This window comes from Penicillium antarcticum, assembly GCF_028974205.1.
Source record: "Penicillium antarcticum strain IBT 31339 chromosome Unknown utg000009l_segment0_segment0, whole genome shotgun sequence".
In the NCBI taxonomy this organism is placed as follows: Eukaryota; Fungi; Ascomycota; class Eurotiomycetes; order Eurotiales; family Aspergillaceae; genus Penicillium; species Penicillium antarcticum.
This window is the reverse complement of record NW_026695307.1, coordinates 5,831,990-5,859,462: the sequence shown is the minus strand read 5'-3', so window position 1 is coordinate 5,859,462 and position 27,473 is coordinate 5,831,990. Positions and strand designations below refer to the sequence as shown.

At 48.9% G+C, this 27,473-nt stretch overlaps 13 protein-coding genes across 13 annotated transcripts; 4 read left to right on the top strand and 9 right to left on the bottom strand.

Annotated features, from left to right (window-relative positions):
- Positions 1-398: 398 nt before the first annotated feature.
- Positions 399-1,011, top strand: N7508_010558 (uncharacterized protein; the record flags this gene model as incomplete). The annotated part of the gene is made up of 2 exons (XM_058468618.1): positions 399-556; positions 615-1,011. The coding sequence occupies 2 exons, from the start codon at positions 399-401 to the stop codon at positions 1,009-1,011; spliced, it is 555 nt and encodes a 184-aa protein (XP_058316464.1).
- Positions 1,012-1,550: 539 nt separating this feature from the next.
- On the bottom strand, positions 1,551-2,947 carry N7508_010557 (TLC domain-containing protein; the record flags this gene model as incomplete). Its single annotated transcript, XM_058468617.1, has 2 exons — positions 1,551-2,765; positions 2,828-2,947. The coding sequence occupies 2 exons, from the start codon at positions 2,945-2,947 to the stop codon at positions 1,551-1,553; spliced, it is 1,335 nt and encodes a 444-aa protein (XP_058316463.1).
- A 1,449-nt stretch (positions 2,948-4,396) lies between these two features.
- N7508_010556 (uncharacterized protein) lies at positions 4,397-4,930 on the top strand (the record flags this gene model as incomplete). Its single annotated transcript, XM_058468616.1, has 3 exons — positions 4,397-4,419; positions 4,475-4,539; positions 4,587-4,930. The coding sequence occupies 3 exons, from the start codon at positions 4,397-4,399 to the stop codon at positions 4,928-4,930; spliced, it is 432 nt and encodes a 143-aa protein (XP_058316462.1).
- A 520-nt stretch (positions 4,931-5,450) lies between these two features.
- On the bottom strand, positions 5,451-7,262 carry N7508_010555 (sugar porter family MFS transporter; the record flags this gene model as incomplete). Its single annotated transcript, XM_058468615.1, has 3 exons — positions 5,451-6,591; positions 6,685-6,885; positions 6,958-7,262. The coding sequence occupies 3 exons, from the start codon at positions 7,260-7,262 to the stop codon at positions 5,451-5,453; spliced, it is 1,647 nt and encodes a 548-aa protein (XP_058316461.1).
- A 1,886-nt stretch (positions 7,263-9,148) lies between these two features.
- Positions 9,149-9,913, bottom strand: N7508_010554 (uncharacterized protein; the record flags this gene model as incomplete). Its single annotated transcript, XM_058468614.1, has 2 exons — positions 9,149-9,868; positions 9,893-9,913. 2 exons carry the CDS (start codon positions 9,911-9,913, stop codon positions 9,149-9,151), a joined length of 741 nt encoding a protein of 246 aa, XP_058316460.1.
- Positions 9,914-10,791: 878 nt separating this feature from the next.
- Positions 10,792-12,459, bottom strand: N7508_010553 (adaptor protein STE50; the record flags this gene model as incomplete). The annotated part of the gene is made up of 3 exons (XM_058468613.1): positions 10,792-11,921; positions 11,969-12,130; positions 12,192-12,459. The coding sequence occupies 3 exons, from the start codon at positions 12,457-12,459 to the stop codon at positions 10,792-10,794; spliced, it is 1,560 nt and encodes a 519-aa protein (XP_058316459.1).
- A 1,458-nt stretch (positions 12,460-13,917) lies between these two features.
- Positions 13,918-14,394, bottom strand: N7508_010552 (uncharacterized protein; the record flags this gene model as incomplete). The annotated part of the gene is made up of 1 exon (XM_058468612.1): positions 13,918-14,394. The coding sequence occupies one exon, from the start codon at positions 14,392-14,394 to the stop codon at positions 13,918-13,920; it is 477 nt and encodes a 158-aa protein (XP_058316458.1).
- Positions 14,395-14,979: 585 nt separating this feature from the next.
- On the bottom strand, positions 14,980-16,122 carry N7508_010551 (alpha/beta hydrolase; the record flags this gene model as incomplete). Its single annotated transcript, XM_058468611.1, has 2 exons — positions 14,980-15,142; positions 15,200-16,122. 2 exons carry the CDS (start codon positions 16,120-16,122, stop codon positions 14,980-14,982), a joined length of 1,086 nt encoding a protein of 361 aa, XP_058316457.1.
- Positions 16,123-16,344: 222 nt separating this feature from the next.
- Positions 16,345-17,249, top strand: N7508_010550 (SDR family NAD(P)-dependent oxidoreductase; the record flags this gene model as incomplete). Its single annotated transcript, XM_058468610.1, has 2 exons — positions 16,345-16,965; positions 17,016-17,249. The coding sequence occupies 2 exons, from the start codon at positions 16,345-16,347 to the stop codon at positions 17,247-17,249; spliced, it is 855 nt and encodes a 284-aa protein (XP_058316456.1).
- Positions 17,250-20,363: 3,114 nt separating this feature from the next.
- N7508_010549 (putative PHD and RING finger domain protein) lies at positions 20,364-22,281 on the bottom strand (the record flags this gene model as incomplete). Its single annotated transcript, XM_058468609.1, has 2 exons — positions 20,364-21,967; positions 22,032-22,281. The coding sequence occupies 2 exons, from the start codon at positions 22,279-22,281 to the stop codon at positions 20,364-20,366; spliced, it is 1,854 nt and encodes a 617-aa protein (XP_058316455.1).
- Positions 22,282-23,254: 973 nt separating this feature from the next.
- On the bottom strand, positions 23,255-23,834 carry N7508_010548 (60S ribosomal protein eL43; the record flags this gene model as incomplete). Its single annotated transcript, XM_058468608.1, has 4 exons — positions 23,255-23,318; positions 23,440-23,604; positions 23,708-23,738; positions 23,816-23,834. The coding sequence occupies 4 exons, from the start codon at positions 23,832-23,834 to the stop codon at positions 23,255-23,257; spliced, it is 279 nt and encodes a 92-aa protein (XP_058316454.1).
- Positions 23,835-24,442: 608 nt separating this feature from the next.
- N7508_010547 (saccharopine dehydrogenase family protein) lies at positions 24,443-25,911 on the top strand (the record flags this gene model as incomplete). The annotated part of the gene is made up of 5 exons (XM_058468607.1): positions 24,443-24,632; positions 24,698-24,845; positions 24,899-24,971; positions 25,025-25,149; positions 25,209-25,911. 5 exons carry the CDS (start codon positions 24,443-24,445, stop codon positions 25,909-25,911), a joined length of 1,239 nt encoding a protein of 412 aa, XP_058316453.1.
- Positions 25,912-26,057: 146 nt separating this feature from the next.
- Positions 26,058-27,375, bottom strand: N7508_010546 (alpha/beta fold hydrolase; the record flags this gene model as incomplete). Its single annotated transcript, XM_058468606.1, has 6 exons — positions 26,058-26,335; positions 26,404-26,786; positions 26,840-26,949; positions 27,009-27,116; positions 27,173-27,225; positions 27,297-27,375. The coding sequence occupies 6 exons, from the start codon at positions 27,373-27,375 to the stop codon at positions 26,058-26,060; spliced, it is 1,011 nt and encodes a 336-aa protein (XP_058316452.1).
- Positions 27,376-27,473: the final 98 nt, after the last annotated feature.

Below are 27,473 nucleotides of genomic sequence, written 5' to 3'. Positions count from 1 at the left end.
TCTGATGATCTGATAGTCAGCTATGGCCAATCTCCACATCTAAAAGATATTAAACAAATCCCTTCGAAAACATAGCCAGATACCACAGTATAGTGAGACAAACTCCCAATAGCTCCCATGTACCCTAAACCACCCTCCACAGCCAAATCCGCTGCATAAAACAAGTACCGAATACCCCCCAGCCCCAACATTACATCACCTCGCACAGACCATCTCGGAAACAAGCAGAAAGCGGTCTTACGATGGACAGTGCATGGCATTCCCCGTACTCCGAACTCCCTGAGTTCACCTTCACTTTCACCCACCTATCACGCTTTCCATATTCTCTATCCCTCCCACTCAATTCGCGTCTGCGAACCCGAGCTTCTGTACACTCTACAGTACACTCTACAATCACAATGGTCTTCGCACGCCGTTCAATCTTCCGCGCTGCAACTGCAGCCCAGTCTTTCCGTGCTGCGCCTGTGGTCCGTCGGTCTGCGCAGGCTCTCGGTCGTCGGTTCAATTCTACTGGTGGGAGTCATGAGCAGGGTCATGCGTCTAGTGACTTGCCTTGGTGAGTTTTTCGTCAATACTTTCGATCCATTGAGGTTGTTGCTAACAGCATCTTTTAGGCTGTTCGGTTCCGTTGCTATCACTGGCCCCATGGTCTTTTATCTTTGGCCTTCGGCGTCTGAGGGACATGGACATCATGATGCTCATGGGGATGAGCATAAGGAGGAGCGTGCTGAGAAGGGGGATGAGAAGGTAGAGGCTTCTGAGGATGCTCCTAAGGGGGAGGATAAGGATGCTCAGGGTGGTGAGGAGAAGAAGGAGCAGGAAGAGCCCAAGGAAGAAAAGAAGGACGCCGAGGATAAGGAGGATAAGAAGGAGGACAAGAAGGAGGACAAGAAGGAGGACAAGGAAGGTAAGGTAGAAGCCAAGAAGGAAGAGAAGAACGACTCCAAGCAGGATAACAAGATGGACGAGTCCGAATCCAAGGACGAAAAGAAGGACGAGGACAAGTCCTAAAGCCAGCCCTAACCCATCACACGACCGAATGCATCGAGCGCCAATTCTAATGTTTGATGTATTTCTATACTTGTACTATACTTGTACATGTACTAGTGAAGAGATGTGAGATAAATGATCATGCCAGCATATTACCTTTCAACCGATTCCAAGTCTTGCCGCCATAAACAACGGTACAAGTTGTAGGTTATCTCGATCCACGAACTCCCTTAAGAATTCTTGTATAAGGATTCAATGTTCAATCTACGATTTTGTGACGAGTGAAGAATAACTAGAATATTAACATCCCCAAAGGAGAATTCTTTTAATTCATGTGCTCGTCAAAACAAGCGCCCGCGCCCGCTCTTCTATAGGGCTAATCTACCTGGCGGAAACGAGCTCAAACAATACATAACAGCATATCAACACATCCAGAAACAACATCCGGAAACCCGACCAAAGTATAAAATATAACTATAACACGGTTGAAAAAGCCCCGCGTGGGAACTGGGGGCAATGGCACCGACAGAAGCCACGGGGGAGGGTGTGTACACTCACACTCACGCCTTACGGCTTCGTGTGCGACGACCACGCTGCTCGGCAACGGGCTCACCGTTGACAAGGACCTGGGGAGCGTGGTTCTCCTTAGCAGACTGGTCAGTGCCAGTGGCGATGACCTTCGTATCATTAGCGGCATCGACCTCCTCCTCTTCCTCGTCTTCATCGTCGCTGCGCTCGTCCTTGGCAACGCTGGTGAAGATGTAGTTGGCCAGGATGCGGAGGATGAGGAAAAGCCAGAAGAGGTTGACGGCCTGGAGACTGGCCAGCAGACCGAAGGTGATATACTGGCTGATCCAGCACTTGTACTGCTGGGTCTCCCAGTTCAATTCGAAGGGACCGACAGTGCGGAACTCGGTCAGGACGGCCCAGAGGATCTTCAGGTTCAGGAAGTGGCGCAGGTAGATCCACCAGCCGACGAACATGGCGAAGTAGGGCGGGGTGATGAATGCGTCAAGGTAGTTCAGTGTCTTGGAGGTTGCCAGGAAGAAATCGGAGATGTCGTGCGTGATGTAGACCGCCAGACCCATGTAGGTGAAATGGAAGCGGTAGCTCAGGCCGATAAGCGCGAGCGTGATGATGTGGTGACCGACCAATTCCTTGAAGTCCTTGCGGGGCTTCTCGAGCTGCAGAAGCAGCACGATAGCCTGCTGGGCCCAGTAACTTGCCTCGAGGAGGTAATAGGCCTTGAAGTACGCCTCGTGCTCTCGGTGGGGGAATCCCTCAAACATGGCGGTCGTGTTGAAGTACCAGATGGCCGAACGCTTCATCACGAACAGACCGAATGGTCCGAACACTCCGAAGTAGACTGCCGTATACATCTGCTCCATGAACCGCGCAGTCTTTCCCTTACCACGGATACCGCACCAAACAGCGAAAGGACGAATCATCTGCTGCATGATGAACTCGCGTGTGAAAGACAGCACAACGGTGTAGAAGGCCACGAAAGCGATATCCTTCTTCCCCTTTCCGTACATGATCGGGCCACCAGGTGTCTTCGGGGGCTGCGGGTACGAGAGGAAGATAGCGCTGTGCATGGGGTTCGACGTGGTGGGATTAATGGCATACACGCCGAGCAGGAACAGCATAATGACCAGCGGCAAGAGCCAGGTGTATCGCAGACAGGTATCAGCAAACAGGTGGAGGAGAGACCGAGCTCGACGGCGCTTGGGCTGTGCCTTGCCGGCGGGTTTGTCTGCATTGCGAGCATCGAATTGCTGCCGAGGTGTCAGTCTGCGTGATGCGCGCGGGACCAGGATTGAGATGTAGCCGCGCGTACCTTGAGATCCGGGGAGGTGGGTTCAATTGGGCTGACTTCGTTCATTGTTGACATTGCTGGTGCGCTGGTGTCGCCTCTGATATCTACGCCCAGGGCTGAGCTTCCCCGCGGACGAACCATGATTGTGCTGTATCTCGTATTCGGATGAAGACGATGCGACTCGGGGATTCGAGCTCACGTGCTCGATGACGGAACCTAAGTGTGAAGAGTTGACAAGAAAAGAAACCAGAAAGTCGACAGTCGACGTCGGAACCATCGGATAAGAAGGGAAGATCAGAGATCAGAGATCAGCTTTTTTTCCCAGGGGTTGGCTCCACTGAGCTCGCGGAAACTCTTGGCATTTGTCCGCTACAAAGAAGTTCCTCGCAAGCCCGTTGGATTGGCAATGGGCCTTGAATGAGGGTACGAGACCACTCGAAACATATATTACAATTCTATATCTACAGAATATATGTGCCTGTCTATGTTCAAGAGAATGGATCATTTCATGAATTAATCACAAATTTCGATAAATGACATCATATCTACCTCGGCAGTCCCGCTTCAGGCTAGTCAAAGTTGACTTGTTAGGTACTACCTCGAGGTGACATACATTCGAGCTATACCCACGGAGTACCTGGAGTACTTTTCCTATTGAAGTAATTAGGGCATATGGATTGGTTACGGGCAATTGAGAAAGAAAAAAACGAACAAACATCCAAGGTTAATAATCAGGGGGTACGGATTTTAATCCCGACTGATTTTGCAAGCAGATTAAGAACAAAGAAAACATCAAAAGATTCTCTTGACATTTTTCATACTGTAATTGGCAGAGGGAAAGATGAGATCGATCTGGAGGAGCCCAGGGAACCCGAAAACAACGCCTCGAAAAGAAGAACTAGAGGACGTCAACAAAACTATGTAGTGGCACGTGAGTTCTTCAAACAGTACATTTGTCGGTGCAGAGCTCTAGTCTATTCAGGCATTGGAGAGAAGCTTTTGTAATAACAATAAACCTGCTCAAATATGTAGAAGCCTTGCATAGGGTTATGGCCTGGTCCCATAACCAACGAAAGAGCCTACATACGGGACGTCGTAGCTATAAGTTCACCGGAATAATCAGTTCTATACTTGACCGAGGTGATTTTATTCAAGTCAGATCTAGAGACAAAACATGTCAATCTTGTCTCCGATGTTCTGCGGGCAAGTACGCATATATAGCAGCGTGGGCCATTGCCACCAAAATCCACGCTGAAGTGCGAGTACGACGAACTTTTAATTGGTTCAAGAAGTCTTCCAGAGATGCATCAGAATTTAATATTACTTACCGAGCCACGTTTGATCTAATTTATACTCGCACTTCACTAGTCTCTTGCCCTGAATGACTTACTTTAGACATATTCGACGTACTATCACCAAGTCAGAGCGGAGCAAAATCCTCGTTCTCGTGTCTCCAGATTCAGCAATCTTGCAAGTATGCGAGGCGCGGCCATGGCCATGCCCGAAAGATATAAAATATATAAAATGAGCCATTATACCATTCCTTTTCTTCTTCCAAAACACCCCAGCCTTAACTTAACCCCTACAAAGATGACTACTACCTCTGGCAATACGTGCCATCCCAAGCAGCATCTGTCATCTTCCTTGTCCTATTCACCGCCACGACAGTATTCCACAGCTGGAAACCCTGGAAGTCCCGATTTCGCTTCTGCCTCTCATTCTGTATCGCTTCTGTAAGTGTTCTCATCAACACGTCTTTACAAAACACTCTGATACACAGCACGAGCATTATGCTGCAAGGATACGTCGGAGCTAACAGCCTACTGCATCCAAAACGTCTTCATCCTCCTGGACCCAGTCCTGTTCGCCGCCTCAATATACATGACCCTTGGCCGACTAATCCGAAACTTTAACGCAGAGAAATACTCCCTCATCCGCATAAACTGGCTCTCGGGGACTTTTATGGCTAGTAACGTGAGTTCATTCCTTGTTCCGGGAACTGGAGCGGAATCACTGGCTGGAACGGCGATGGGGATTACCATTGCCGGTCTTGTGAATCAGGTTGTTCTGTTTGGGATATTTATTCTCGTTTCGGTTATTTTTGAGAAGCGGATGACTCGGTAGTCGACTGTTGAAGGTGTCAAGTGGAAACAGCATCTAAATCCGCCTTATATTATCAGGGCCTTGATTATGGCTTGTTCAATCTTTAGGGTTGTTAAGTATGCTATGGGGCAGGATTGGTATCTATGAGTGGTTGATTTATATCTTTGACTCGCTCTTATATCTGCTGTTTTGCTTGTGTTGGGGGCAAGGGCGTTCGCTATCCTGGTGCTATGCAAAACTATCCACTTCAACTTGATCTTCAATAGAAGCGAAATTCAAACAAGTTCGGCTAGCTCAACGGTAATTGGAATCCAAATTCTGAAAGGTTTTGGGATGTGTATCTCATAATGTATGCCACAGACAAGTTCTTAAAGGAGGTTGCTGCAAATAAAGGATATTCATTAGAAGTAACGTCAAAAAAAAAAAAAAAAAAATAGTCATTATGATAGCACTAGCCATCAGTATTTACAAAGCCCAAAGTGATCCAAGATCAAAATGAAACTAAGAGATAAGATAAATTGAATCCAAAACAGCCACACACTTAGGCGGTCTTAGGAACAACCTCAGCATGCGAAGCACCCCGCTTCTCACTACCAGCCAACTTCTCTCCAAGAATCTCGACATCTCCCGACTCAGCAGCAACAGTGCGCTTTGTATCATGAGTAGTCTTCCAAGCAGGAGTTCCAATGTAAGGAATACCATTAGGATCCTCAAAGATCTGCTCTGTCTCCTCAAGAGTCTTACCAGCAGTCTCAGGGAAAAGGAAGTAAACATGAAGCAGCATAACAAACAAGAAGACACCAAAGATGATGTAAGTCTGCCAACGGATATTGGCAAACGCAGAGGGCACAAACAGACCAAGCGCAGTATTAAACGCCCAGTTAGCTGACGTAGCCAACGCAACAGCCTTACCACGCACACGCAGGGGGTACAGCTCAGGAGGGTAGACCCACGAGACAGGGCCCCAAGTAGGCGCGTAGGAAGCGACGAAGAGGTATGTGCAAGCAATAAGACCCTTAGCAGGGGCACCGGAGAGTCTCATCGATTCCTCAGCAACACCCTTGATACCGCCCGGCACGATGACACCGTACTTGCCCATGATACCAGCGTTGGCGAACATCCAGATCATCATAAACGTAGCACCAATGAGGAGAGTAGGACGACGACCCCAGCGATCAACCCAGATCAAGGCGGGGACGGTCATGACGACGTTGATGATGTACTGGATAGAGGAGGCGAGCAGGGTAGCGTCGCCTTCGTAACCGGCCATGGAGAAGACATAGGTAATGTAGTACATCATGACGTTCATACCAGTGAGCTGGGACCAGATCTGACACCAGATACCGGTCATGGTGCGGTGGACCATTTTGGGGCGGAAGAGTTCCATGTAAGAGACGTCCTTGTTTTCGCGTTCAAACTCGCACATGTCGCGGATTTCCTGCATCTCAGCAACGACGAAGGGGCTGTTGGCGTCGCCTTTGCCGTGGACTAGGGCTAGGACGGATTGGGCTTCTTCCCAGCGGTCGTGGCGGGCGAGCCAGCGGGGGGATTCGGGGAGGATCATCATTCCGAAGAAGAGGAGTACGGCGGGGACCATTTGGACACCCCAGGGAATGCGGAAGACGGATTCGCTGTAGTCGGTTGGGAGCTTGCCTCCGATGTAGGAGCAGCCGAAGGAGATGCTGGAGGAATGAGGGTTAGTGTGTTGTCCGTGATGTATGAACGGAAAAAGTGTAAAGAGAGGTAAATAGGTGCATCAAGGCGGTACTACTTACTAGTACATGATGAGGATACCCCATGTAATAGCCCACTGCTGAGAACCAACGAGACGACCACGCTTGGAGGGAGGTGCAATCTCAGAGATGTAAACAGGGACCTGAGCGGACTCGATACCGACACTGAGACCGTTGATGATACGACCAGCGATGAGCATACCCATGTTCTGGGACGCACAGATGATAATGGAGCCAATAACCCTATTAAAAAAAATTGTGTTAGCAAAAGTGCATTTATTCGAAGAAAACACCCATGATAATGCCAGCACATACCAGATAACACAACCAACCATGATAGAATACTTGCGACCCAGACGATCCGAAATGAAACCCGAAATCAAGGCACCAAGCCAAGAGCCACCAGGCATAGCTGCAGTGACACCACCCTGCTCCAGCGAGCTAAGACCAGAGCAGTCGGGTTCATCATTGAACGGGGGACCATTAGGTCCATGGTTGAAGTAACATTTGTAGGCAGGAGTACTGATAATCGCCGACATGGACGAGATATCAAAACCAAACAGCGCACCGCCAATGACGGACACGGCCGCGATCACGTAGATATTCCCCACGACAAACATGGTGAATGTTGATCCCAGAGGGGGCAAGTGAAAAGGGAAAAGGGAAGACGATCAGGAGAGCTGGGAACGGAGGGAGGGGTGAATATATAGGCAAAATGTGCACAGGTAAATATCAGACCCATCTAATAAACCACGCTCATGCGGGATATGGCTTAATGAACTGAAATACAAAGGGAAGATACACTTGGTATACAGGGCTGCCAAGACCCCGTTTGCAACCCCAGGCTTATGTAACACCTTTAATTGGTTGGTCATCTCCCCAGCTACACCACTTGCCTCTTTTTGATTGGTCAACCACCCGGCAAGCCTGACGGGATCCGGGGAATCGGCCACGAGGGTGACAGTACTAGGCCTGAAGTAGTCAAGCGCTGTATTTCTAGCCCTGAACCCGGCCTGAAGCCGTGTTCGGGTGGACAGAAAAAAGTCGGCTGATTCCCTGCACTCGGGACGGCAGTGGCGTTTCTCGGCGTCTTGAGAGAAAGAGAGTTTCAAGAAGACTTGGCTATCTATAACGCAGATAGAAAAGAATAAGGTACATGTGGTTCCTGTACAAAAAAACGAAAAGGGGGTCAATGAACAAGTTTTTTCCGTCCCCAGATTAACCCACAAAACATTGTGGAATGCGTCTCGGCTCTGTATATCCCGAACAACCCTGACAGTCATCGTAATTTTGCCTAGCCGACTGCGACATTCTCTCGCAATTACCCGGGTAAATCCACTTAGCGCAGAGAGAGAAACTCATTGGGGGAGGAGTCCCGAGCTTGCATACTAGTCCGGGGGCCCCCGACTACGGTCATTTTCCCAGAACGGGAACCAAGCACGGCATCCTATGGCCTCGTTGGCTGACGCCGAGGTGGGTTCGGCCACGACTCGGGACTTTCCAGCGTATTGCCTGGTGAGACGGCGTGGGCCGATGTCCGTTTATTTCCTTTTTCCCTTCTCTCTGTTTTTCTCATTTGGACTTTGCCGGTCTCTGCGTTACGCTGGAAAGTTAAATTGAAAATGTTTCAGGCCCGTGGTTTGCTATTGCGACTGGTTGTCTAGAGTGGAGCGGTCATGGATTTTTCCAAGGTTGGGATCATATGTCTAGAATCAGGTGCGCATATACTTATTCTGTTTCAATATGTGCGTGTAGCCTGATGTGACATTCCCCCGCTTCCCTGGATATGCGGAGGACTGGGGAAGAGCCAACCAGTTTTGCTCACCGAGCGAGATTCCCCAGAAACTTTCATTCTATATCCCGAGGTTTGTTCTGTAATTGTAGCTTGGAACTTAGCGGCGATGATCTTTTACACGTCGCCTTGTTTAGCCTTTCCGTCCCCCTTGCTGTGTGCTCAAGCCACTGACATGGGTGGTGTTGCGAACCGTTGCTTTTTTTTTTTTGTTTGGCACGGACCATTTTAATATGTCACGGCCGTTGATTATCCGAAATGAGGCATTTGTGAGATTGTCGGTCTGAGAGTTGATTTCGTGGTTGTTCTGGAGTGTGTTTAAGTAGCGTTACATGAATCATTTCGCTTTGAGTATCGGGTATATATTTGTTGATCGATCTGAAAGCATTGCTTGACTAACTAACCCTCTACATATACATCCTCAAACCTCAAAACATACAATATGTTGATCAGCAAATGCAAGAGACCTTCTAAGCCCACCCAAGCCCACATACTTGTAAGATTGGTACTGTAAAGCAAAGAGCCGATCACTAAACAGCTCGATCAAACAGCGGCAAATCCCGACCAACCAAAGCGAGATATAGATCTACACTCACTCGGCCTTAGCCGAAGACTGCTCCTTCTCAGCGAATATACCTGCGAAACCAAGTGCCACCCTCTTCGACAGCGCCTTCTTCTTCCACTCCCGAAACCCATTCAGCCGATCTTCACTCATCAAATGGCCCAAGTAAGTGCTGTCTCGGAGAAATCCATTTTCGACAAGCGATTATCAAGATCAACCATACAGACCAGCTTCCCATTAACAAGTGTATGGATCCTTCCAACACGCTTATAGATAATCGCTCTAAATTGCGCAGAGTGGAAGTTCATTTCAGTGAGTTGCAGTAACTTCCCATGTATCCAAACCATTATATAGTTCGGACGGGTTTTGTACTTCAGAATAGGGTCATTGAGCGGCCGGGGATTATGATGATCAAAATCAATACCAACCCAGTCCCCGTGCGTGAAGCTGTCCAAAGCAAATAGAAGCTCGCTTTCTGCTGATGTAAAGTCAAGAACAAGTGTATCGATGGTAATCCCACGATCTGTAGACCAAACTTGTCGTGATGCTTCCTCCATTCCATTCATGGGGCCGTGGTCGAGAAATCTCATGAGCGATGCATAAATAGACGTATAACAGCCATAGCTACCGCCACAACCTCCTTGTTGACGTTTCTCGTATGGCACCATGTTTCCAAAAAGGCGCACGTCTACATAGACTTTCGACACACGGATTGTGAGTTGTGATATGGCCGGCCAGGTGTAGAACATGTCTCTTTCGTTTAGGATGGATATGTCAAGTTTGACGGTTTCGTCTTTCATTCGAGCTAGCGCAGCATTGGTCTCGATCGATATTTGCTGGTTGTTAATAGCAGGGAGAGACTTCTTGAAGAGCTATACGACTTGCTGTTTTCATACCATGGCTGCCAAAAATCCCATCTCAGTGGGATAGGGTAGCCAATTTTCAGAATATCGAGCTGGCTACGATTTGACTTTAATTGGACGGATGGTGGGATGCGCCGAGAACGAGTTCGATTATGGAGGCTTGAAGCTCCATGGGGAGATCCATGAGAGAAGGCATTTATATCATCAGTTGATTAAATGACCGTGGTAGTTGCTTGAAGAATGGAGAACCTGTTTAAAGATGGGCTTTGATGTGTTTGTGCTCCTCGGGTTACGTAGCTACTTTTGAAAACAAAGCGTCTCACTAGAACAATGACCTTGGTCATGCTGTGAATATTGAGACATATGTAGCAAGTGATAGAGTAGCTGAGTAGCAATGACTTTAAAAATTTGTTTGTCTAACTATACATACGCAAGTTGTTAATCACTCTTTGCGCCTTCTATGTCGTTGCTATTCTTGGGAAGCGTACAATACGGAGTACTATTATGATGTAAACGATAGGAGCCAACTAATGCGAGTCATTTAAATTTACCAGGAGGCATCTAAATAAGTAATAGAAATATCATGTACAAGCTTATAATGTACTATGCGAATAATCAGACAAAAGTCCTATGCCAAACAAGAGATATCTCGTGGAGAAAGAAAAGAAACAAAAAGGCTGATGCACAAAGCTGCATGGGAGCAACGCGCCAGAAATATTGACAACGTTGAAAAAGCAGAAAACGCCCAGGTCACTCATGAATCCATCATTCCAGAACCGGCTCTCCGGTTGTACGCAAACACCAAAGAAACCAACAATAGAAAGGATCCACTCAAAACAAATGCAGAGGTATGAAAAGTGATCTGGCACTTAGGTAAAACACCGGGTATCTCAAGCCACAAACAGGGGTGCATTGAAGGGGGAATTTCAAAATCACAAAACACCCCCTGGGAGGTTTATCTGGCCTTGGCGGCCACCTTCAAAGCCGGCATTGTTGGGTGCCGTGGCGCCAGGTCCGGGGGTCCCTTGCGGTGTGTCCATGTGGATCTTCCGGAGCATGAACATTGGTTTGCGGCCTTCCTTTTCTAGTTGCTTGAACAAAAGAAGGGGCTTTTCGTTCAATTCCAAGCAACGCTCTTGATCACCATAAACGATGTAAAGTGCGTAATTCTTCCAGTCAGAGTTAATATTATATTTTTTGAGCGCAGCTGGTAGGACCTTGTAGCAAGGGTCTTCCCATGAGACTCGGAATGACTTGAATATTTCCACGCTGGATGGTTCGCCTCCACCGGCTCTTGACTCGGCCCGAGACTCAGTTCGGTGGTCATGACGCGGGTCATTGCGCGGGTCAAGGCGGGATGAAGATGGAGTCTCAGTGCGAGATGTTGGCATTTGACTTGGGGTGAGTCGGTCTGATCGAGAATGCATTGTAGGGGTTTGTTCGGCATAATCATAGTTCGTGTTGCGGTTAGTGTTAGCGCTCGGTTGGGAGTAGGAACGCGGGTTGAGTGTTTGAGGATGAGCATGGTGTGTGTTGGGCGATGTCGGAGAGGGAATTCCAGGCGAGTGCTGCGATTGTCCATTCATTGAAGCTGTCAGATGGGATGAAGCAGCCAGCGCAGCAGCTGATGGATTCAAGGTATCGTGATGAGAGCGGCCTTCGTGTATCATGGGTGGAATGTGTGTTGGCGAATGGTTTTTCGGCGTGGCACCCCCGGTGTGAATGCGCTTGGAGAAAGCCCGCACAAGCTTTGACGAAGAAGAGTTCTCATTGAGGGTTATTTGAGAAGGCGAGGTAATTGTGCCTGTGTTGCTGTCATGCCATTCTGAAGACTGCCCTCCAGCAGGCTGTCCACCTGAAGATGGCGGAGGCAGTGGGTGCGAACGATCCTTTGCTATCTTAATCACTGGAAGAATCTCTTCACGCAATCTTCGGTAATCATCTGTGATTCGACGCAGCTCTGTCTCAACCAACATGAGCTTCTCATCTCGAACCTGAATTGATTTGATCAAACGGGCAAGATCATCCTGCGTTGCTGTCTCGTTCATGCTTTGATCGGCAGCTATAAATAGTCAGAACATGTTCGCTTCAAAGGAGTGAGCAACATACAAAGTGGGATATAATGATCCGCATCCAAAGGAACCGCTTGTTTGACTTTGATCTCATATACATTCTTCAAAATTGTCAGGCGATGTCCAACACTGTTGATTCCCATTTCTTTCAACTCGTCGTGCCTCAGGGCAATAAGCGCTTCGCCAACAATCCCATTCTCTGCGCGACAGACTGTGATTAGAACCTGGCGCCTGATTTATTCGGTAAGCAGCCTGCTTACCTCTAAATGTGCCATGATATTGCAGCAGACCAAGTGACGTCAAGAATTCCTGGCATTCTTCGATTGACCATTCCGTGATGATTGTTCGCGGGGAGCGGGGACCATCGCTCGGGTGACCAAACTTGGTCGGCGTGTGTTCTGCCGATGAAATGTTCGAATCCGTGGGCGACGTCTCATACTCCATTGTAAGGTGTGGCGAGGTAATCACGCTACGTTCATATTCATCATCCGCGTCGGAGTCGGCGTGGTAGGAGGGGTGAAGAGACATGATGACAGGACTGTAGCTGCAGACTAATATTCACCGAAGACTGGGGAATTAAATGAGGGGTGCACAGGCGCCACCGCCAAAGCGGAGGAACTGGGACCAGGCAGAGCGGACGAAATGAATATCGGCGGTAATGCGCCGAATGCTCTATGTCGCGACGCGCGGGTAGAAAGAGGGAACCGGGCAAAGACTCGATCGTTGGCAGGCAAACATGGAACGAACAGAAATTGTTCGGGGATACTATATGTCGTTTGTGTCGCGCGCTTCGAGCGGACTGTCTTCCTTGCAGTTCCGAGGAGGGGTGCGGTCGAGGGCGTTGATGCGGCAATCAACAACACGAGTAAAACGGGGGTAGGCAGCGGCTCAATTTAACGATGAAATAGAGGCACAGGATCAAAGAACAGGTGGTCCCCTGAGGCAAAACAAACATGGGCCAAGTCGAAGCTCGTTAGGCGAAGACGGTCTGATGTGATGTTCACGTGACTCGGTCTGGACCCCAGTTGTTTGTCCCACTTTATACTTCTGTTTTCTACAACTTCATTTTTGCAGTATGTATACATTTATGTTCATGGAGGGGCGTATCCAGATAGCCCGAAATACAGTACGGAGTAATTGGTTTCAGATTCTCTGCACAGATCTCAAGTGTGCCCCGCCAGAGATTGATACAAGAGTGATCAATGCATGTATACTGTACTGACACACTCAAATTTTTCAGTAATTCAAAGAAAGTTAATTTCATAGATTTTTAACGTCTTCCCACTGCATTTTCTAGAGCATAAAGATATGCAAACACGCTGTGATCAAACAGAAACACTGTACATAATTTGATCGGATAGAATACATTGCACAGGCAGGAAATTTACACAGTAGCTGAGGCAATTGATACATAAATGTGGATACATTGACAAAGTCTTTTTTTGTTAGACCCAATTAAATGTTACCAAGATCTCTTTAAATGAGATATCACAGAGTTTGGGGCTTCTTTCCACTATGCGCGGTTAATTTCCGAGAAATTTGCTAGACAGCCCCTACGTTTCAGCAAGTTGGTTCATCCCACCATCGAAAGAAATGAATCAGAAAACCGCCCAATAGGGCTACTGCTTTTGTCCGGCGCCCGTCTTCTACAGTTGAGATCTCGCTACAGCAGACATGTAGTGCCTCATTGCGTCATAGGGAATGTCTGATCCTGTAGAGCAGAATGAGTTAATCTCCTACTAGGAGTACTAAGAGTAGTAACACGGGAAATCAGGTGCTTGGATGGGGAATATGCAGAACCCCGTAATATATCTATTGAGATGATGCAAGAGCGCCTGTGGACTTCACATGTACCCCCCACGAATCGTAAATGGAAAAACAGAAGAAACAAAGTCCAATGCCGCACGCCCGAAAACATTTGTACTCCTAAAGAAAACCCAGCCATGCATGATCGCACCTTGAAGTGCCGCCTTTGTCCGGAATCATTTACTTCTTGTCGCCATTAGGCGCACTCTCTCCCTCAAGGTCGGCGACATCTCGTAGAATATCTTTGAGACCGCGGACGCCTTCGTCCACCACCGTTTCAGGAATCCGGACATCAACTTCTTCAATGTACTTCAGAGGATCGTAGGCGGGGTTCTCTTTGCTGCCTTTCTTGGTGCCGTTTGTGCCGTTTGTGGTGGCTTCGCCGTTTGTAGCCTTGGAGCCTAGTGCACGGTGTGGTCTTCCCTCTGCTGAAGCTAAGATTGCTTCCATCACATCGTCAAAGGTTTCGCATCGGCCGGCGCGGAGTAGTTCAGTGGCGAGAGTTGTAACTTTGTCGGTCCAACCTACGCGGTGGAGGGAGCCAACAAGGGTTTCTTGTAGATCTTCAAGGGCGCAACTTGCTGACAATTTGACGAGGAGATCGGACTCCAGAGCGTCCGGGGTGGAGGAGGCTCCGTTCGTGGCGGAGGAGGGCATTGTGAGGTGTGGGGTCGGGGTGTGCTGGTTTGCCTAGGTAACTGTAGATCGCGAAGGTATATGATGTTTGTCGTGGAAGGTACAGCCTAGTAACTTCGAGGGTTTGTAGTTTTGAGCTGCTCAAGGAATCAAGTATTGCCTTGGAGAGTGAATGTTAAGACGAAGGGGCGGGAAAGGGGCCTGCCCTCTATGACGGTGCGGGGGTCACAGCAGGCTAATTGGCATTACATTGCATCCATGAGACAATAGACATGCACAATCGAGAACAATAAGATGATGAAGCTAAACAGGAAGACTCGACGGACAATCGGGCGGGTCCTCAATGCGGGCGGTGAATAGTCTCGGGTCTATAGCCGCACAGAGCTCCGATGGACTTCACTTCAATGGGTTCTTTCATTGCTTAGTTTTTTTTTTCGCATTTATATTGTTCATGCTATCGGATATAGTCCATACATGTAACATACAACGGTTTCCTGGTGAAACCCCTTTTTATGCTTGGATGAACACTGATATAGCCCGACCCTGGTAGATACGGCAGTGAATATGTCCAGGGATCTTGAATACAATTGTTCTTAAGCCGACAAATCAGTCTGATTTGATCACGAATGGACCAGCTGCAGGCTTTCCCAGCGCCCATGTAATACCGCCACTCATAACTTCATCCCACTTCTTGCTTCCGGGCAGCTTGTCGCCATACCTCCTGAACCCATGGGGCACACCGCGGAAAACATGGATATCAGTAGGAACTCTGAGGGGAGTAAAACGTTAGAACATAAGAAATCATCTCAAGCATCAGCCAACTTACCCATTATCAGCGAGATGCTTTCCATAGAAGATACCCTCATCTCTCAACGGATCATTGCCAGCAATCCCAAAAACAGTAGGAGGCAAACCCTTAACCTCCTCAGCAGTAGCATTACCAGGACCCATACGACGATCGCCAACAGAATCCCTCGCATCACTAACCCCCAGCAAATCACTGAACAACTTCATCCGAGTAACAGGCAGAATAGGCGCATCAGCACAATGCACATAACTCGACAAATCCGGACTCTTCAACATTTCCTGCCGGGGAGCATAATGATCCCACTGAACAAGACAAGGAATCATCAGCACCTGCCCGGCAATCTTCGGACAGGCAGCGATGCGCTTATCATCGCCGCGCAGCTGCGCCAGCGTCAATGAAGCAGTCATCCATGCTCCGGCCGAAATACCACCGACAACAACCTGATCACTCAGACCACCGACTTCCGCGATATGTTCGTGCAGCCAGACGAATGCGTCTTCGGTGTCGTTCCATGCGGTGGGGTAGCGGTGCTCGGGTGTATGGCGGTAATTGATATTGAATACCACGACAGGTGTGCCATTCTCAGCTCGAGATGCGACAATGCGCGAGCAGGTTGCATCTTCAGAGGCAAGTGTTCCAAACAGGAAACCTCCGCCGTGGAGGTGGACGTAGACCGGTAGACGCTCGGATATGGGAACGCCGGCCGGCCGATAAGTGCGGGCTTCGAGGGCTGTACCGTCGCGGGCAATGACAGTATGATCATGCATCTGGACAAGAGAGCTCAGGCCTTGGTCGATCATGTCCTGGGCAGCAGATTCCTCGCGGCCTTTGTTAAGCAATGCTTTCAATTGCGACACGGAGAGGTCCTTGGGGAGCGCCGGGAGCGTTGGCTCGAGGGCCAGCCATTCAGCGCTGGGGCCAGTGTATTCGGAGAAATCCATTCTGTTGAGTGAGGTAGGTGACTGGGAGCTTGGAGCTTTGTAGAGACTTGGATCATCACTACCCCACAGGCCTCGGTTCGGCTACTGTCGACGGCCAATACCCCGCATGATCGACTCACCTACGATATCAGTATGAGTGTATGACTATATAGGTCGAGCGCAGGGATATCCTCTTGAGAATGTCCGATTAAACCCAGTTCCAAGATCCCGAAAGTGTCGACCATGGATCCCGGCATTCCATCAGATCCCCCATCAAGATCCTTAGCCGGCAAGGCTGCCATTGTCACAGGCGCAGGTTGTCTAGGCGATGGCATTGGGAATGGACGTGCAATTTCAATTCTCCTTGCAGATGATGGCTGCGATGTGATTTGCATCGATCTTGATCTAGAGTGGGCCAACAAGACGGTAGAAATGATTAACTCCAAGCCTAACCGTGGACGGGCATTCTCATTTCGTGCAGATGTCACATCAGAAACAGACTGTCAAGCTGCAGTGCAGCACGCCATAGAGCAATTCGGTCGATTGGATATCTTGATCAACAATGTCGGAATTGGCGGTGCAGCGGGAACTGCAGTCGAGGTGGACATGACGCAGTGGGCAAAGAGTATGGAGATCAATGTTGCAAGTATGGTCCACATGGCAAAATATGCAATTCCAAAGATGGCTCAGAATGATGGCGAGCTTAAAGGAAGCATCGTGAACATGGGGAGTGTTGCTGGCCTAAAAGGCGGCACGCCTCACTTATTGTATCCCACTGCCAAAGGTGCAGTTGTCAATATGACTCGTGCTATGGCTGCGCATCATGCTTCAGAGGGGATTCGCGTGAATTGTGTGTGTCCAGGTGTATGTCTCTCGATATTCTTTTACGGAAATCCAACGCTAATTCCTATTAGATGCTGTATACGCCTATGATGTATGGGAATGGGATGAGTGAAGAGGCCCGAGAAGCTCGTCGAAAGCGAAGCTTATTAGGAACAGAAGGAAATGGATGGGATTGTGCTGGAGCGGTTGTCTTTCTTGCGGGGCCTCATGCTCGGTGGATGACTGGTGTCATCCTCCCGGTTGATGCTGGGACGACTGCTGCTGTTGGAATTGGGATGACGAAGAGTGCGAGTGTTAATGCTTGAAACATGTACTATTCTGTCACATATTGTAATTAGTACGCATTTTACTGACTATTGCTTTGTTATAAGAGGTTTAGATGGATCCAGGGACCATATTGGTAGACTTGAATAGTAAACCCATCGTCTTTTACTGCAAGAAATGTTCAACTCTTTGTTTAATCAAAATCTTGTTCCCATAATTCAACGTCATCGGGCAATCCAACACCCACCTGGGGTAAATGGGAAGGACTGCTTTTGCAGACTTTTCCTCGAAATCTTACCACTATGCGTTCTGGGCAATGTATCTTCTGCCCGCAAGACCCGCAATGCAGTGAGAATCATTGCAGGACGGACATGAGAGGCCAAAATGATTCCGAAGCTGCTGTAGAATGTGATCCTGGCTGACAAAGCGGACAAGAGCTCCAGCTTGTTCTGCGAGTTTTTGATCTTGGACAGGAACAACATAGGCCTCCTCTGAACAACAGAGTCCATCAAGGGCCTCCTCGAGCTTCAGAATAGAGACAGTGTCGCCAGCGTTGCAAATTAGTGTTTTCATTAGGACCCAAACAATATGAAGATTGATGGTCTGAGTAACTTACAGTCAATGGATGTTCGACCGTCAAAGACGAAGTGGTCATTTAATCTGTGGGCAAGATCTCCGGTCTTGAAGAATCCTTCGACGTCAAAGCAAGTAGTAGAAGGAACCTCATCATGGAGGTGTCTGCTTCCTGTTAGTATTTACTTCATGAATTCGTGGACTATTTCATGTGAGTGATTCCATACCCAAACCCTTAAAAAAAGTAGTAACACCTCCCACGAGTATCTCTCCATGGCCACCATTGGAAAGCTTGACTGGCATATCGGTAAATAGCTGTTTGCCAATGCATCGCTGTCATATCATAAAGTTAGACCCTGGACTATAGCTTTCCGTCTGATAGGATACCGTACCTGCTCATCATACTCTTCCTCCTCGGGATAAACCGCAGTGATGGGCACGCCTATCTCAATACTACCATAACAAACTGCCAGTCTTATACCGATCTCATCTCTCCAAAACTTCAACAAAGAATGCAAAGCAACACACGATCCCGTCGAAGCATCACGCACATGTCTAGCACCTTGTATATACTCATTCTTCTGAGTAAGGTGCAATACATGAAAACTATAATACTGAGCAAGTTGCATCCACATCATAGGACCCGAATTGATGGTCGTCACACGGCGAGCCCGCAATCTTTCCCACAAAATATCCATGCCTGCGGCCGGATTACCGATCTCCACCCTGCGACTCATAAGAACAGAAAGAGTCAAGGGCTGGATCCCTTCAATCCAAGTCGCCGGGCGGTTGACTAGAACTGCTTCGTCTGCTGGTGCGCGTGGCTGGTTATAGAAGAAGCCACGGCTTCGTATGACTCCTTTTTTTGTTGCGGAGGTTCCAGAGGAGTTCATTATTACCCCTGGACGTATCTCGGAGATGGTTAGTGTTTCTTCTATCCGGATTGGTAGGTCCCATAGTGCTTCGGGGCAGGTATGGTGCACTTGAATAGGTGCAACCTGGACTGAAGGGAGTGAGTTTGAGGCTGCGTAGGACTGAATATATGTTGCTTGCTGTAGGTATTCTGTCGTAGCTAGGAAACATTTGACCGGGCTGTTTCGCAGCCTTTAAACACGCCCTCTGGAGGAAGAGATGTCACTATACTTACATTAGTTGTGCTTTTTCTCTTTTCAAATTGAAGAAGAGAGGAACGATTGTACCACCTAGCGCAAGCACTGCGAAGGCAGCTACTGCGAGGTCGTAGCTTGCCGGTGCTAGAAAGCAAACGAGGGATCTTTCTTCCAGCAATGCTCCATCGGCATTGAGGTGCGCAGACAATTGCATTTTGAGGTCATGGCGCACATATATCATATCCGTAATGAAGTTTTCATATGTCGTATTCAATCCAGCTTCCGGGTCATAGTAAATGGTATGTTTGACTTCACGAGCGAGAGAAAGAAGGGGGTTGAAGATATTGTCATTGGGAAACCCTCCATCTGCGGCCAACATGGCAGTGATCTTGTCACCCCCTATGGCATCCATATTTAATCCCATGATTCTTATATGAAATCCAAGAGTATACAACTATGAGGAGTCAAGAGGTAGCAAATGTGTGACAGGTTCTATTCCAAGTCCCAATTTTAACCTCGGCGAGACTAGGTTCATATGACCACGTACAAACAAACCTGTAAATTCCAGAGAGAGGGAAGATTTGCTGCCTGCCAGTCCCAATTATGTCATTAAGATGCCCGAGGCTCCGTCATATGGGGCCTTCAAGAGGAGAAGTCAAGATCTCTATATGTACCCACAGTTCGTTGCACGTATTTATGCGGATCTCAATAGTATCACAAAGGTCATCCCTGATCAGATCTGCCGACTACACCGCAAAACTACCGAATTAATGAGATCCCTTCCGTGAACGTGCAGTACAATTACATATGGTGCAGATCGGATCAACATGATCTACATTGCCGGGAGAACAGGGATCGTCTTTTCTCTCCTAGCAAAATCGCTAATGCCTTATAGTTCACGATATTCTGACCTATTTGGGGCAGCTATGGCAGCCAATTTCAGGGCTTCAGGCTCTTTTCATTCTCGAAAGCGCAAGGTGACAAACTCTGAGTGTTACTTCAGGATCCGTCATTCCTGCGCGATATTGAAGCCTGCACAATAGGGGCTGGACAAAACCCAGCTCGGATGCAGATTGGTCGGGGATACACTCTGCGTAAATTTTTAATGGGAAAATTACCATGTCATTTACATAAGGTCCGTTAGTCTGATCCAATGACCAAAATAGATATTTCAAACACAGTATATAAGTCGAAGAAAAAGACCAAGACAAGCTCTACCAAAAAGTATAGCAGTCCAAACCAATCACGTCGAGGGTATACAGAGAAGAAACAATCAAGATATCACCACAAGATGCCCCGCTCAGAAACAGAAACAAGGAAGATGAAAAAGTACAAAAGTACAAACAAGAACCAGTCTCGATGGAAGGTTAAAAACGCCAGTTATACAGGATCCATTCCATGACTAGTAAATCCATTCAAGATTGAATCGCTGAGAACGCCACAAATGCCTCGGGTTCATATAGTCATTAAGGATTAAAGATCACCGTCCGAGTCGGCGGTCAGCATGCGCTGCTTCTCTTTATTCTTGCGTTTGAGAGCGTCGACGGTATTCTGCACTTCGTATCGGGCCTCTGTTTCGAGGTTGGTGCGTTCATCCGATTCGAGGGTTTGCTTGTCGCCGACACGATCGTAGAGCATTCGAGAGATTGAGCGGTTGATGTTCGTATATTGTTCTTTGGAGACGGTTTTCTTTCGGTAGTGGGGTTTCAATGCTGTGCCGACCATTCTCTGGATGTCGGATTTCAGGGCTAGGGATGGGCCTGTGCGGGTTGGGGATGAGTCTGCTGAGCGGGAATGCTGATGTGTTGTCTGCAGTGCATGGAGTGCTCGTTGGGGAATGCGGGATCGGGGGCGAGCGGTTGGGCGGGTTGTTGTGTCCTCTGTTGTACCGTTGGCGCCATTAGATGGACTGCCCGAAAATGATATTTCGGGGGAGAATGGTGGTGATGAGGGTTCGGCTGGAGAGGATAGTTGGAGAGGGGATATAGGGCGGCTTCGTGGGAAAGGAGGTGGGGTGGTGGACATGACAGGAGATGAACGGCTGGAGGATGCAGGTGATATTGATGGGGATGATGGACCAGGAGATGCGCCGTCGGTGAGGACAACAGATGTCGCTGCGGACGGTTCGTATGAGGTGCGGCTAGGTGCATCTTCAACCTCCTTTAATAGTGACGACAGGAAGCTAGGGCCGCTGGAGCTTTCACCATGTAGTCTCGCGTTGGCACTAGCAGCTCTAGATGATTCGCCGGTCTGGTTTTGTTGGGCGAGTGCTGCTAGTTCTTGCGGTCGCCTTGTGCGAGGGCGCTTCAACTTGCGCTGAGGCTCGGTGGGTTCGGGGGACGGTGACATGGTAGGCTCTTTGCGCTTCCGGGCAGCATTGGGATTGCTTTCAATCTCCCGGGCTCTTTCAAAAGCATTCCATGCTCGCATTTCCTCCAAAGACTCGGGCTCGGGCGTAGGCTCTCTAGGAACCCGGGGACGGGATGGTCGGGCGGGTTCAAGATCGAATAGCGACGCGGTGTCGCGGAACCGATTACCACTACCCTGACTTTCCGCGATCTCGAAGCGACGTTGCCAGGCTTGAAACTCGCGCCGGTTAGCTTCCTCACGACGACGCTGTTGCATCACCCGTTCGGCAGAGCGATCGTCATCGAATGGGAAGTCCAGATCGAGGTTCAGGTTATCCCAGACAGTTTGCCAGACCCGGGCCCAATGATGCGAGTTTGTCTGGCTGGTATTCTGCAAGCGCCTCTGCTGCGCCCTCGTTCGTCGACTCCGTCGTTCGGCCAGGCGCGATGGCGCCGCTGACACCTCAGCCGCCACCGATGTCCGTTGCGATTCGCATCGCTGACAATACCATGCTCCCGAGGGGATCTCGTCTAGTCCTAGGCAGAATAGATGCGATGAAGCATCACATCCATCACAAAGAAGTAAAACATCCTCGTGATCCGCGCTCCCGCAAAGTGTACAGGGTTGGAAGTCGACCTGGTCATCGTCGCCATATTCGATGAGCATAGCAGGGTCGACCTCAGCGACTTGCGTTCGGTCTTTAACAGCATAGGATGAAGTAACCGCACCTATAAGCGAAGAACAGTTAGTATAATTATTCAACATCGTCATATTCAAGGAAGGGGGCCATACCTCCTACCCGGTCACTCAACTCAACCATATTGAAGCTGCGACGACATATTGGGCAACTATTAGCCCTTTCCACCCAAGGCTTTAAGCAGTTATTGTGTAGGGTATGACCACAGGGAAGTAGCTGGGCGATCTGGCTTGAATCCTCAAGCCCATCCTTGAAGTCGCCATTCCCATCCAGGCTTACGGGCTCAAGGGGATCACCAGCGCCTTCACCAAGGTCTCCTAGACAAACAATACACACGTCGGACATGGACAAAGACGTTGGAGGCGAAGTCCATGAAGAGCGAAGTGTAGAAGCGAAGAAGGTGTGGGGAGCGCCTTTTGAAGGTGGGCCGGATTGCCGGACTAACGCAAAACAGGAACGTGACGGAGGCGACTGATGCCCTGGATTGCCCGCTTAATATTGGACTACTTTGGATATTGCTTATACATAAAGAATATGGTATTCACTTAAGAGCGGGTGACATATGTAAAATGTGAGGGCATAGCAGTTGAATTGTAATAATCAAGAATCAAGTGAGAAATGATGCTAGTTACAGTTTTCATTCAATAGCGTGTGGTATATATATATATAACGCGAGATTGTCTGCGTATGACATTCAGAGTCTTGAATAAGTATCAGGTAGCATATTCGACAGATATCAAGTACCTTGGTCCATGTTCAGCGCTTAACATGTGTATGAATGTGGATATGCATGTGAACGCCTCGACCTAAGGACCTCCTTGTACGGAGTACAACACTACGAAATTGGCTAATCAGCATCAAGTTGATAATGAACCTATTTTTGAGAATCGCAAAGACAAAATCTCTAGGACTGGACCAATTCTGATATTAGTCATGATCGCGGGTAAAAATCCGTAGTCTGCGTCAGGTGGACCATATGCCAGGCACCCAGCGCATAAGGTCCTCACACCGATATTGAGTCAAAAGTGACTAGGTCACTACTTCACCAGGACATGTCTACGCGTGTCCGACATCAGAGAACCACATGAAAAGACCACAGTCCGCAGTCAATCCGTATGGTTCATCCGGTCGCAAGCAGAGAAGGCAGGTCGAGTATCTATCAGATCGAAAAATGGAAGCGACCGAAAGCTAAAGCGAGTCACATCGTACGAGTATTGGCGCAAGCACAACAATTGAATTCGAATCCCGAATTTTTTTCATTCATTTTTGGTATTCAGACGTAACCGTAGAAGAAAAAGGAAACCACATAATCCCCCGTTTAAACCTCAGCGATCTCACGGAGACGACGGATGGTGGAGCGGGTGGCGGCAGCAGCGGGGGTGCTATAAGCGAGGTGAAGGTCAGTAATCTTCATTCTTGATCGCATTGTGTGCGCGCCTGGGCTCAGTCCAGTGCAGTCCAGGTCCCAGGTCGACGACGGAGTAGTCTGAATGGGCCACTTACGAGACGGCGTAGGCACCGCCGGCAACAACCTTGTCGCAGCCCTTGCACTCCCAGATACCGACAGCCTTGCGCTTGACGGTGTTCTTTCCGCAGAAAGTGCAGACGTAGCGGGCGTGCTGGGTGACTTCCATCTTCTTCACCTGCTTACGCAGGGAAGCACCATATCTGTTGGAGCATGGTTAGAATCGTGGTCGTATTGTGGGAGTCTTCGTTTTTTTTCGTCGATCGAGGAATTCATGTGTGTGCGCGGAGTTCGAGTGTGCCATACCTGGTACCGTATTTACCGGTGATGCCGACCTCTGGAGTGAACAGTTAGCATTGAAAAGAAAAGAGATTCGGCTTGCGATGAGTCGAAACATCATTAGGGAGAACATACTCTTGGTGCGCTTCGTCATCTTGGCTGGTGTAGAGGATGAAGATGGGTACTGAACAGGAGATCGAAAACGACGCTTTGAATGAGCGGGTTGTGCTGTGGATTCTCGCTTAGGGCTCTTGGCTTAGGGGGTCACCTGACTTGTGTGGGCTTATGTCATGGCGCCCAATGTGGCAATTTTGTGGCCTCAGGTGTTCACAATGCTTACTTTGGGCTTCTCCAGGGCTCCATGATGTCAGTTGGCTCCTCTTTTTATTGCTTTTGATACATTTTTTACTGTGTCTCCATAATGATGTCGATGCCATTCAATTCAGGCGTGACAGAGGTCAAATTCACAAAATGCCTCGGATATTCCAATCGGCCTTATTTTGTTCCAGACGGAAACAGGGGCAGTCGGAGACATCGATCTATCCGGTCACGTGAATCTAAAAGAAGATATATGTATACGCGTTAGAAATAGCTCAGGGGATATTGTGTAGTTTGAATAGCTTGCAGTTGTGTACAGAATCTCAATCTCCCGTTTTGCGACCAAGTTCCTCTGTTTAAGCACATACCACTCCTTTAGCTTGCCGAGGCTTGTTATCCGCAAGCTCCCATTCTGCAGACCTACATCTATCCCCGGCAACAACCATGACTTCCAACCGCCAATATGACCTGGTTCTATTGGGCCCAACGGGCTACACAGGCCAATTCTGCGCCGAGCACATTGTGCAGAATCACCCCACCGACCTGAAATGGGCCATTGCTGGCCGCTCCATGCAGAAGATGGAGCCCATTGCTCAACAGCTCAAAGCTCTCAACCCAGACCGCGTTGAGCCAGGTAAACAGCCCTGTGACTTTCATGTCAGCGATTGCTATGGATCTAAACTTACTGGCTCTGCATAGATGTCCTGGTCGTCCAACTCAATGCGACTGAGCTCAAGGAGCTTGCCCAAAAGACGCGGCTCGTTATCAACTGTGTGGGTCCCTACCACTTGTATTCGACCCCAGTGGTGGAGGCATGCGCTACCAACGGGACTCACTACGTCGATGCGTATGTTTTTAGTCTTTGCTTTGGGGTTATCCGACATTGGCTAATTGTAACAGGACTGGTGAAACGCCATGGATCAAGTCGATCATCGAGAAGTACCATGAGACCGCCAAAGCCAATGGCGCAATTGTTGGTTCCACTATCCTTCCTCGCAGTGGCAGATATATACTAACTGCATAAAGATGATCCCCTCGGCCGGAGTTGAGAGTGCGCCAGCTGATATTCTAGCCTGGTCCCTCGTCAAGCGAGTTCGAGAAGACTTGTCCTCGCAGACGCGCGAGATCAACAGCACCATCAAAGAAATGAAGTATGTACTACCCACACCCAAATCTCTCCACCAGACTTCAATCTGACCAACCCAAACAGATCCTCCGGACCAAGCGGCGGCACCCTAAACACAGTCCTGACAATGTTCGACTCGCTCCCAGCATCTGAGCTTATGAAATCAATGACCCCCTTCGCCCTAGCAGCTTCAGCCCCACCAAAGACTATTCCTAGCGACTCAATCCTCAACAAGGTCCTGGGCTTCCGCTCAATCCGCGATCTGGGAACAGTGACAACATCCCCCTCGGGAATGGTCGACATCACCCTGGTGCACCGCAGCAGCACCCTCATGCCCGAGCTTTACGGCAAGTCTTTCTATTTCAGACAGTTCTTGTCGGTCCGCAACGCCTTCATCGGTCTAGCCGTGCACATCGGTTTTACGGTTGGTGTAATGCTCCTCGCGCTCCCGCCTGTACGCTGGCTCCTGCGGAAATTCATCTTCGCGCCTGGTAGCGGACCGCGCCGCGAAGATTCGACGAATGATCGTCTGGAGTACCATGCCATCGCTACACCCGAGGGTGAGCAGACCAAGCGCGTCTTTGGTAAGATTACCTTCGAGGGTGGTATGTACCTTTTCACTGGGTTGTTGCTTGCGGAGGCTGCTATGGTTATTCTGAATGACGAGGAGACTATCAAGAAGGTCTCGCGTGGTGGTATTGTCACCCCTGCTACCATGGGACAGGGCTTTGTCGATCGTCTGGAGAAGGTTGGCTGCAATATCGAGACTAGGGTGTACCAGTATTAATCGGGGTCTAATACCAGTTCGGCAGTTTTTGCCTTTGTTTTTTTGCCTGCAGCTTGCTATGATGCCACATGTTTAATCCAGAGATACGATGTGTATGCATACACAATAATGAATCAATATTTGCCATTAACCTTGCATATCCTTCACTACAGCTTCTCAGCTCGAGCCTCAGTAAAGGCCTTCTCCTTCAACCACCCCTCAATAATGTCATTCACCTCCTGAGGCTTCTCCCACAACGCCCAGTGGGAGGTATTGACCTGCTTCACCGTTAAGCTAGGGATATGCTTAGCCATAGACTTGCCCAAATGAGCAGGCAAAGCCTGATCCTTTAGCGCCTGGATGAACAACGTAGGAACCTCAATCTTGCGACCAAGAATAGCAAGTTCATCCTGGTAGTTCACCTGCCGAGTCCGGTACCAATTCACTGCAATAGCAAAAACAAGTTAACAAACTTACTCCATCAAGGGGGGAAGAGCAAGAGAAATAACATACGCGGCCCCCGAACCCCATTCCTCCCAAACTCCTTCACATAGAACGCAATCTCATCCTCCTCCAGCAATCTCGACCTCTTCAACCCGCCCAACCGGTCAACAAGCACACCGTGATGCGCATCAAACCCAACCTCACCACGCTCATTCCGACCTCCATAAAGCGCCAGCAAGAATTGGAGAATCTCATCGTCAGATTGAACAATCTTCTCCAGCTCCCCACTAGCAAACTGAATCTGGTAAGCGAAATGAGGAGCGGCTGTACGGACTAGATCTTCTAGGTGGACTTCTGTTTCCATTGGTCTTGCGTACGGCACGCAGACTGTGAAGAGGTGGGAGATTAGTTCTGGGTGCCAGAGGGCGATGCGGTAGGCTAGTGCAGCGCCCCTGTTTTGGGTGTTAGTTTTGGTATAGAAGATTTGGGGGGAGAGGGGACGTGCCAGTCATGCCCGCCCAGGATGATTCTCCTTTCACCTAGGTGGGTTGCTAGGGCTTTTATATCCGCTGCGCAGCTTTTGTGACCGTAGGGGGTAGGATCAGCTGGGGCGTCCTGATTTTGTTGTTAGTGGGTTTGTTTCTTGGTGGTGATGCTGGTGTGGGGATGTTTACTGTTCGTCCGTAGCCTAGACAGTCGGGTGCTACGACTCGCAGGCCCATGTTAACTAGCATTGGGATCTGGTATCGCCAGCCCATTGAGATATCGGGGAAGCCATGGATCTGTGCAGGGTGTTAGTGTATGTGTTCGTTTGGGATACGGGTATTGAGGTGCTCACCAGGAACACCGTCGCTTTGTATTGGCCTGATTTGGGCTGGCTCAGAATATAAGCTGTGGTATGTAAGATTTTGGCTCTCTGTTGGATTTTGAGGGTCTCATTCGCGCTGTTGTGCGATACTGACAGTACTTGCGGCCATTGAGAACCGCGGTCTTGTAGTCGATGCGAGAATCGCCCGATACTTGGATTTTATCAATAGGCATAATAAGTAGCTTCAGATTGGAGTTGGAAAATCTAGGCAGTCTCAATTTTCGAAAACTGAACTGGCGGTGGTGGTGTGTTGTAGGCTGATATGATGCGG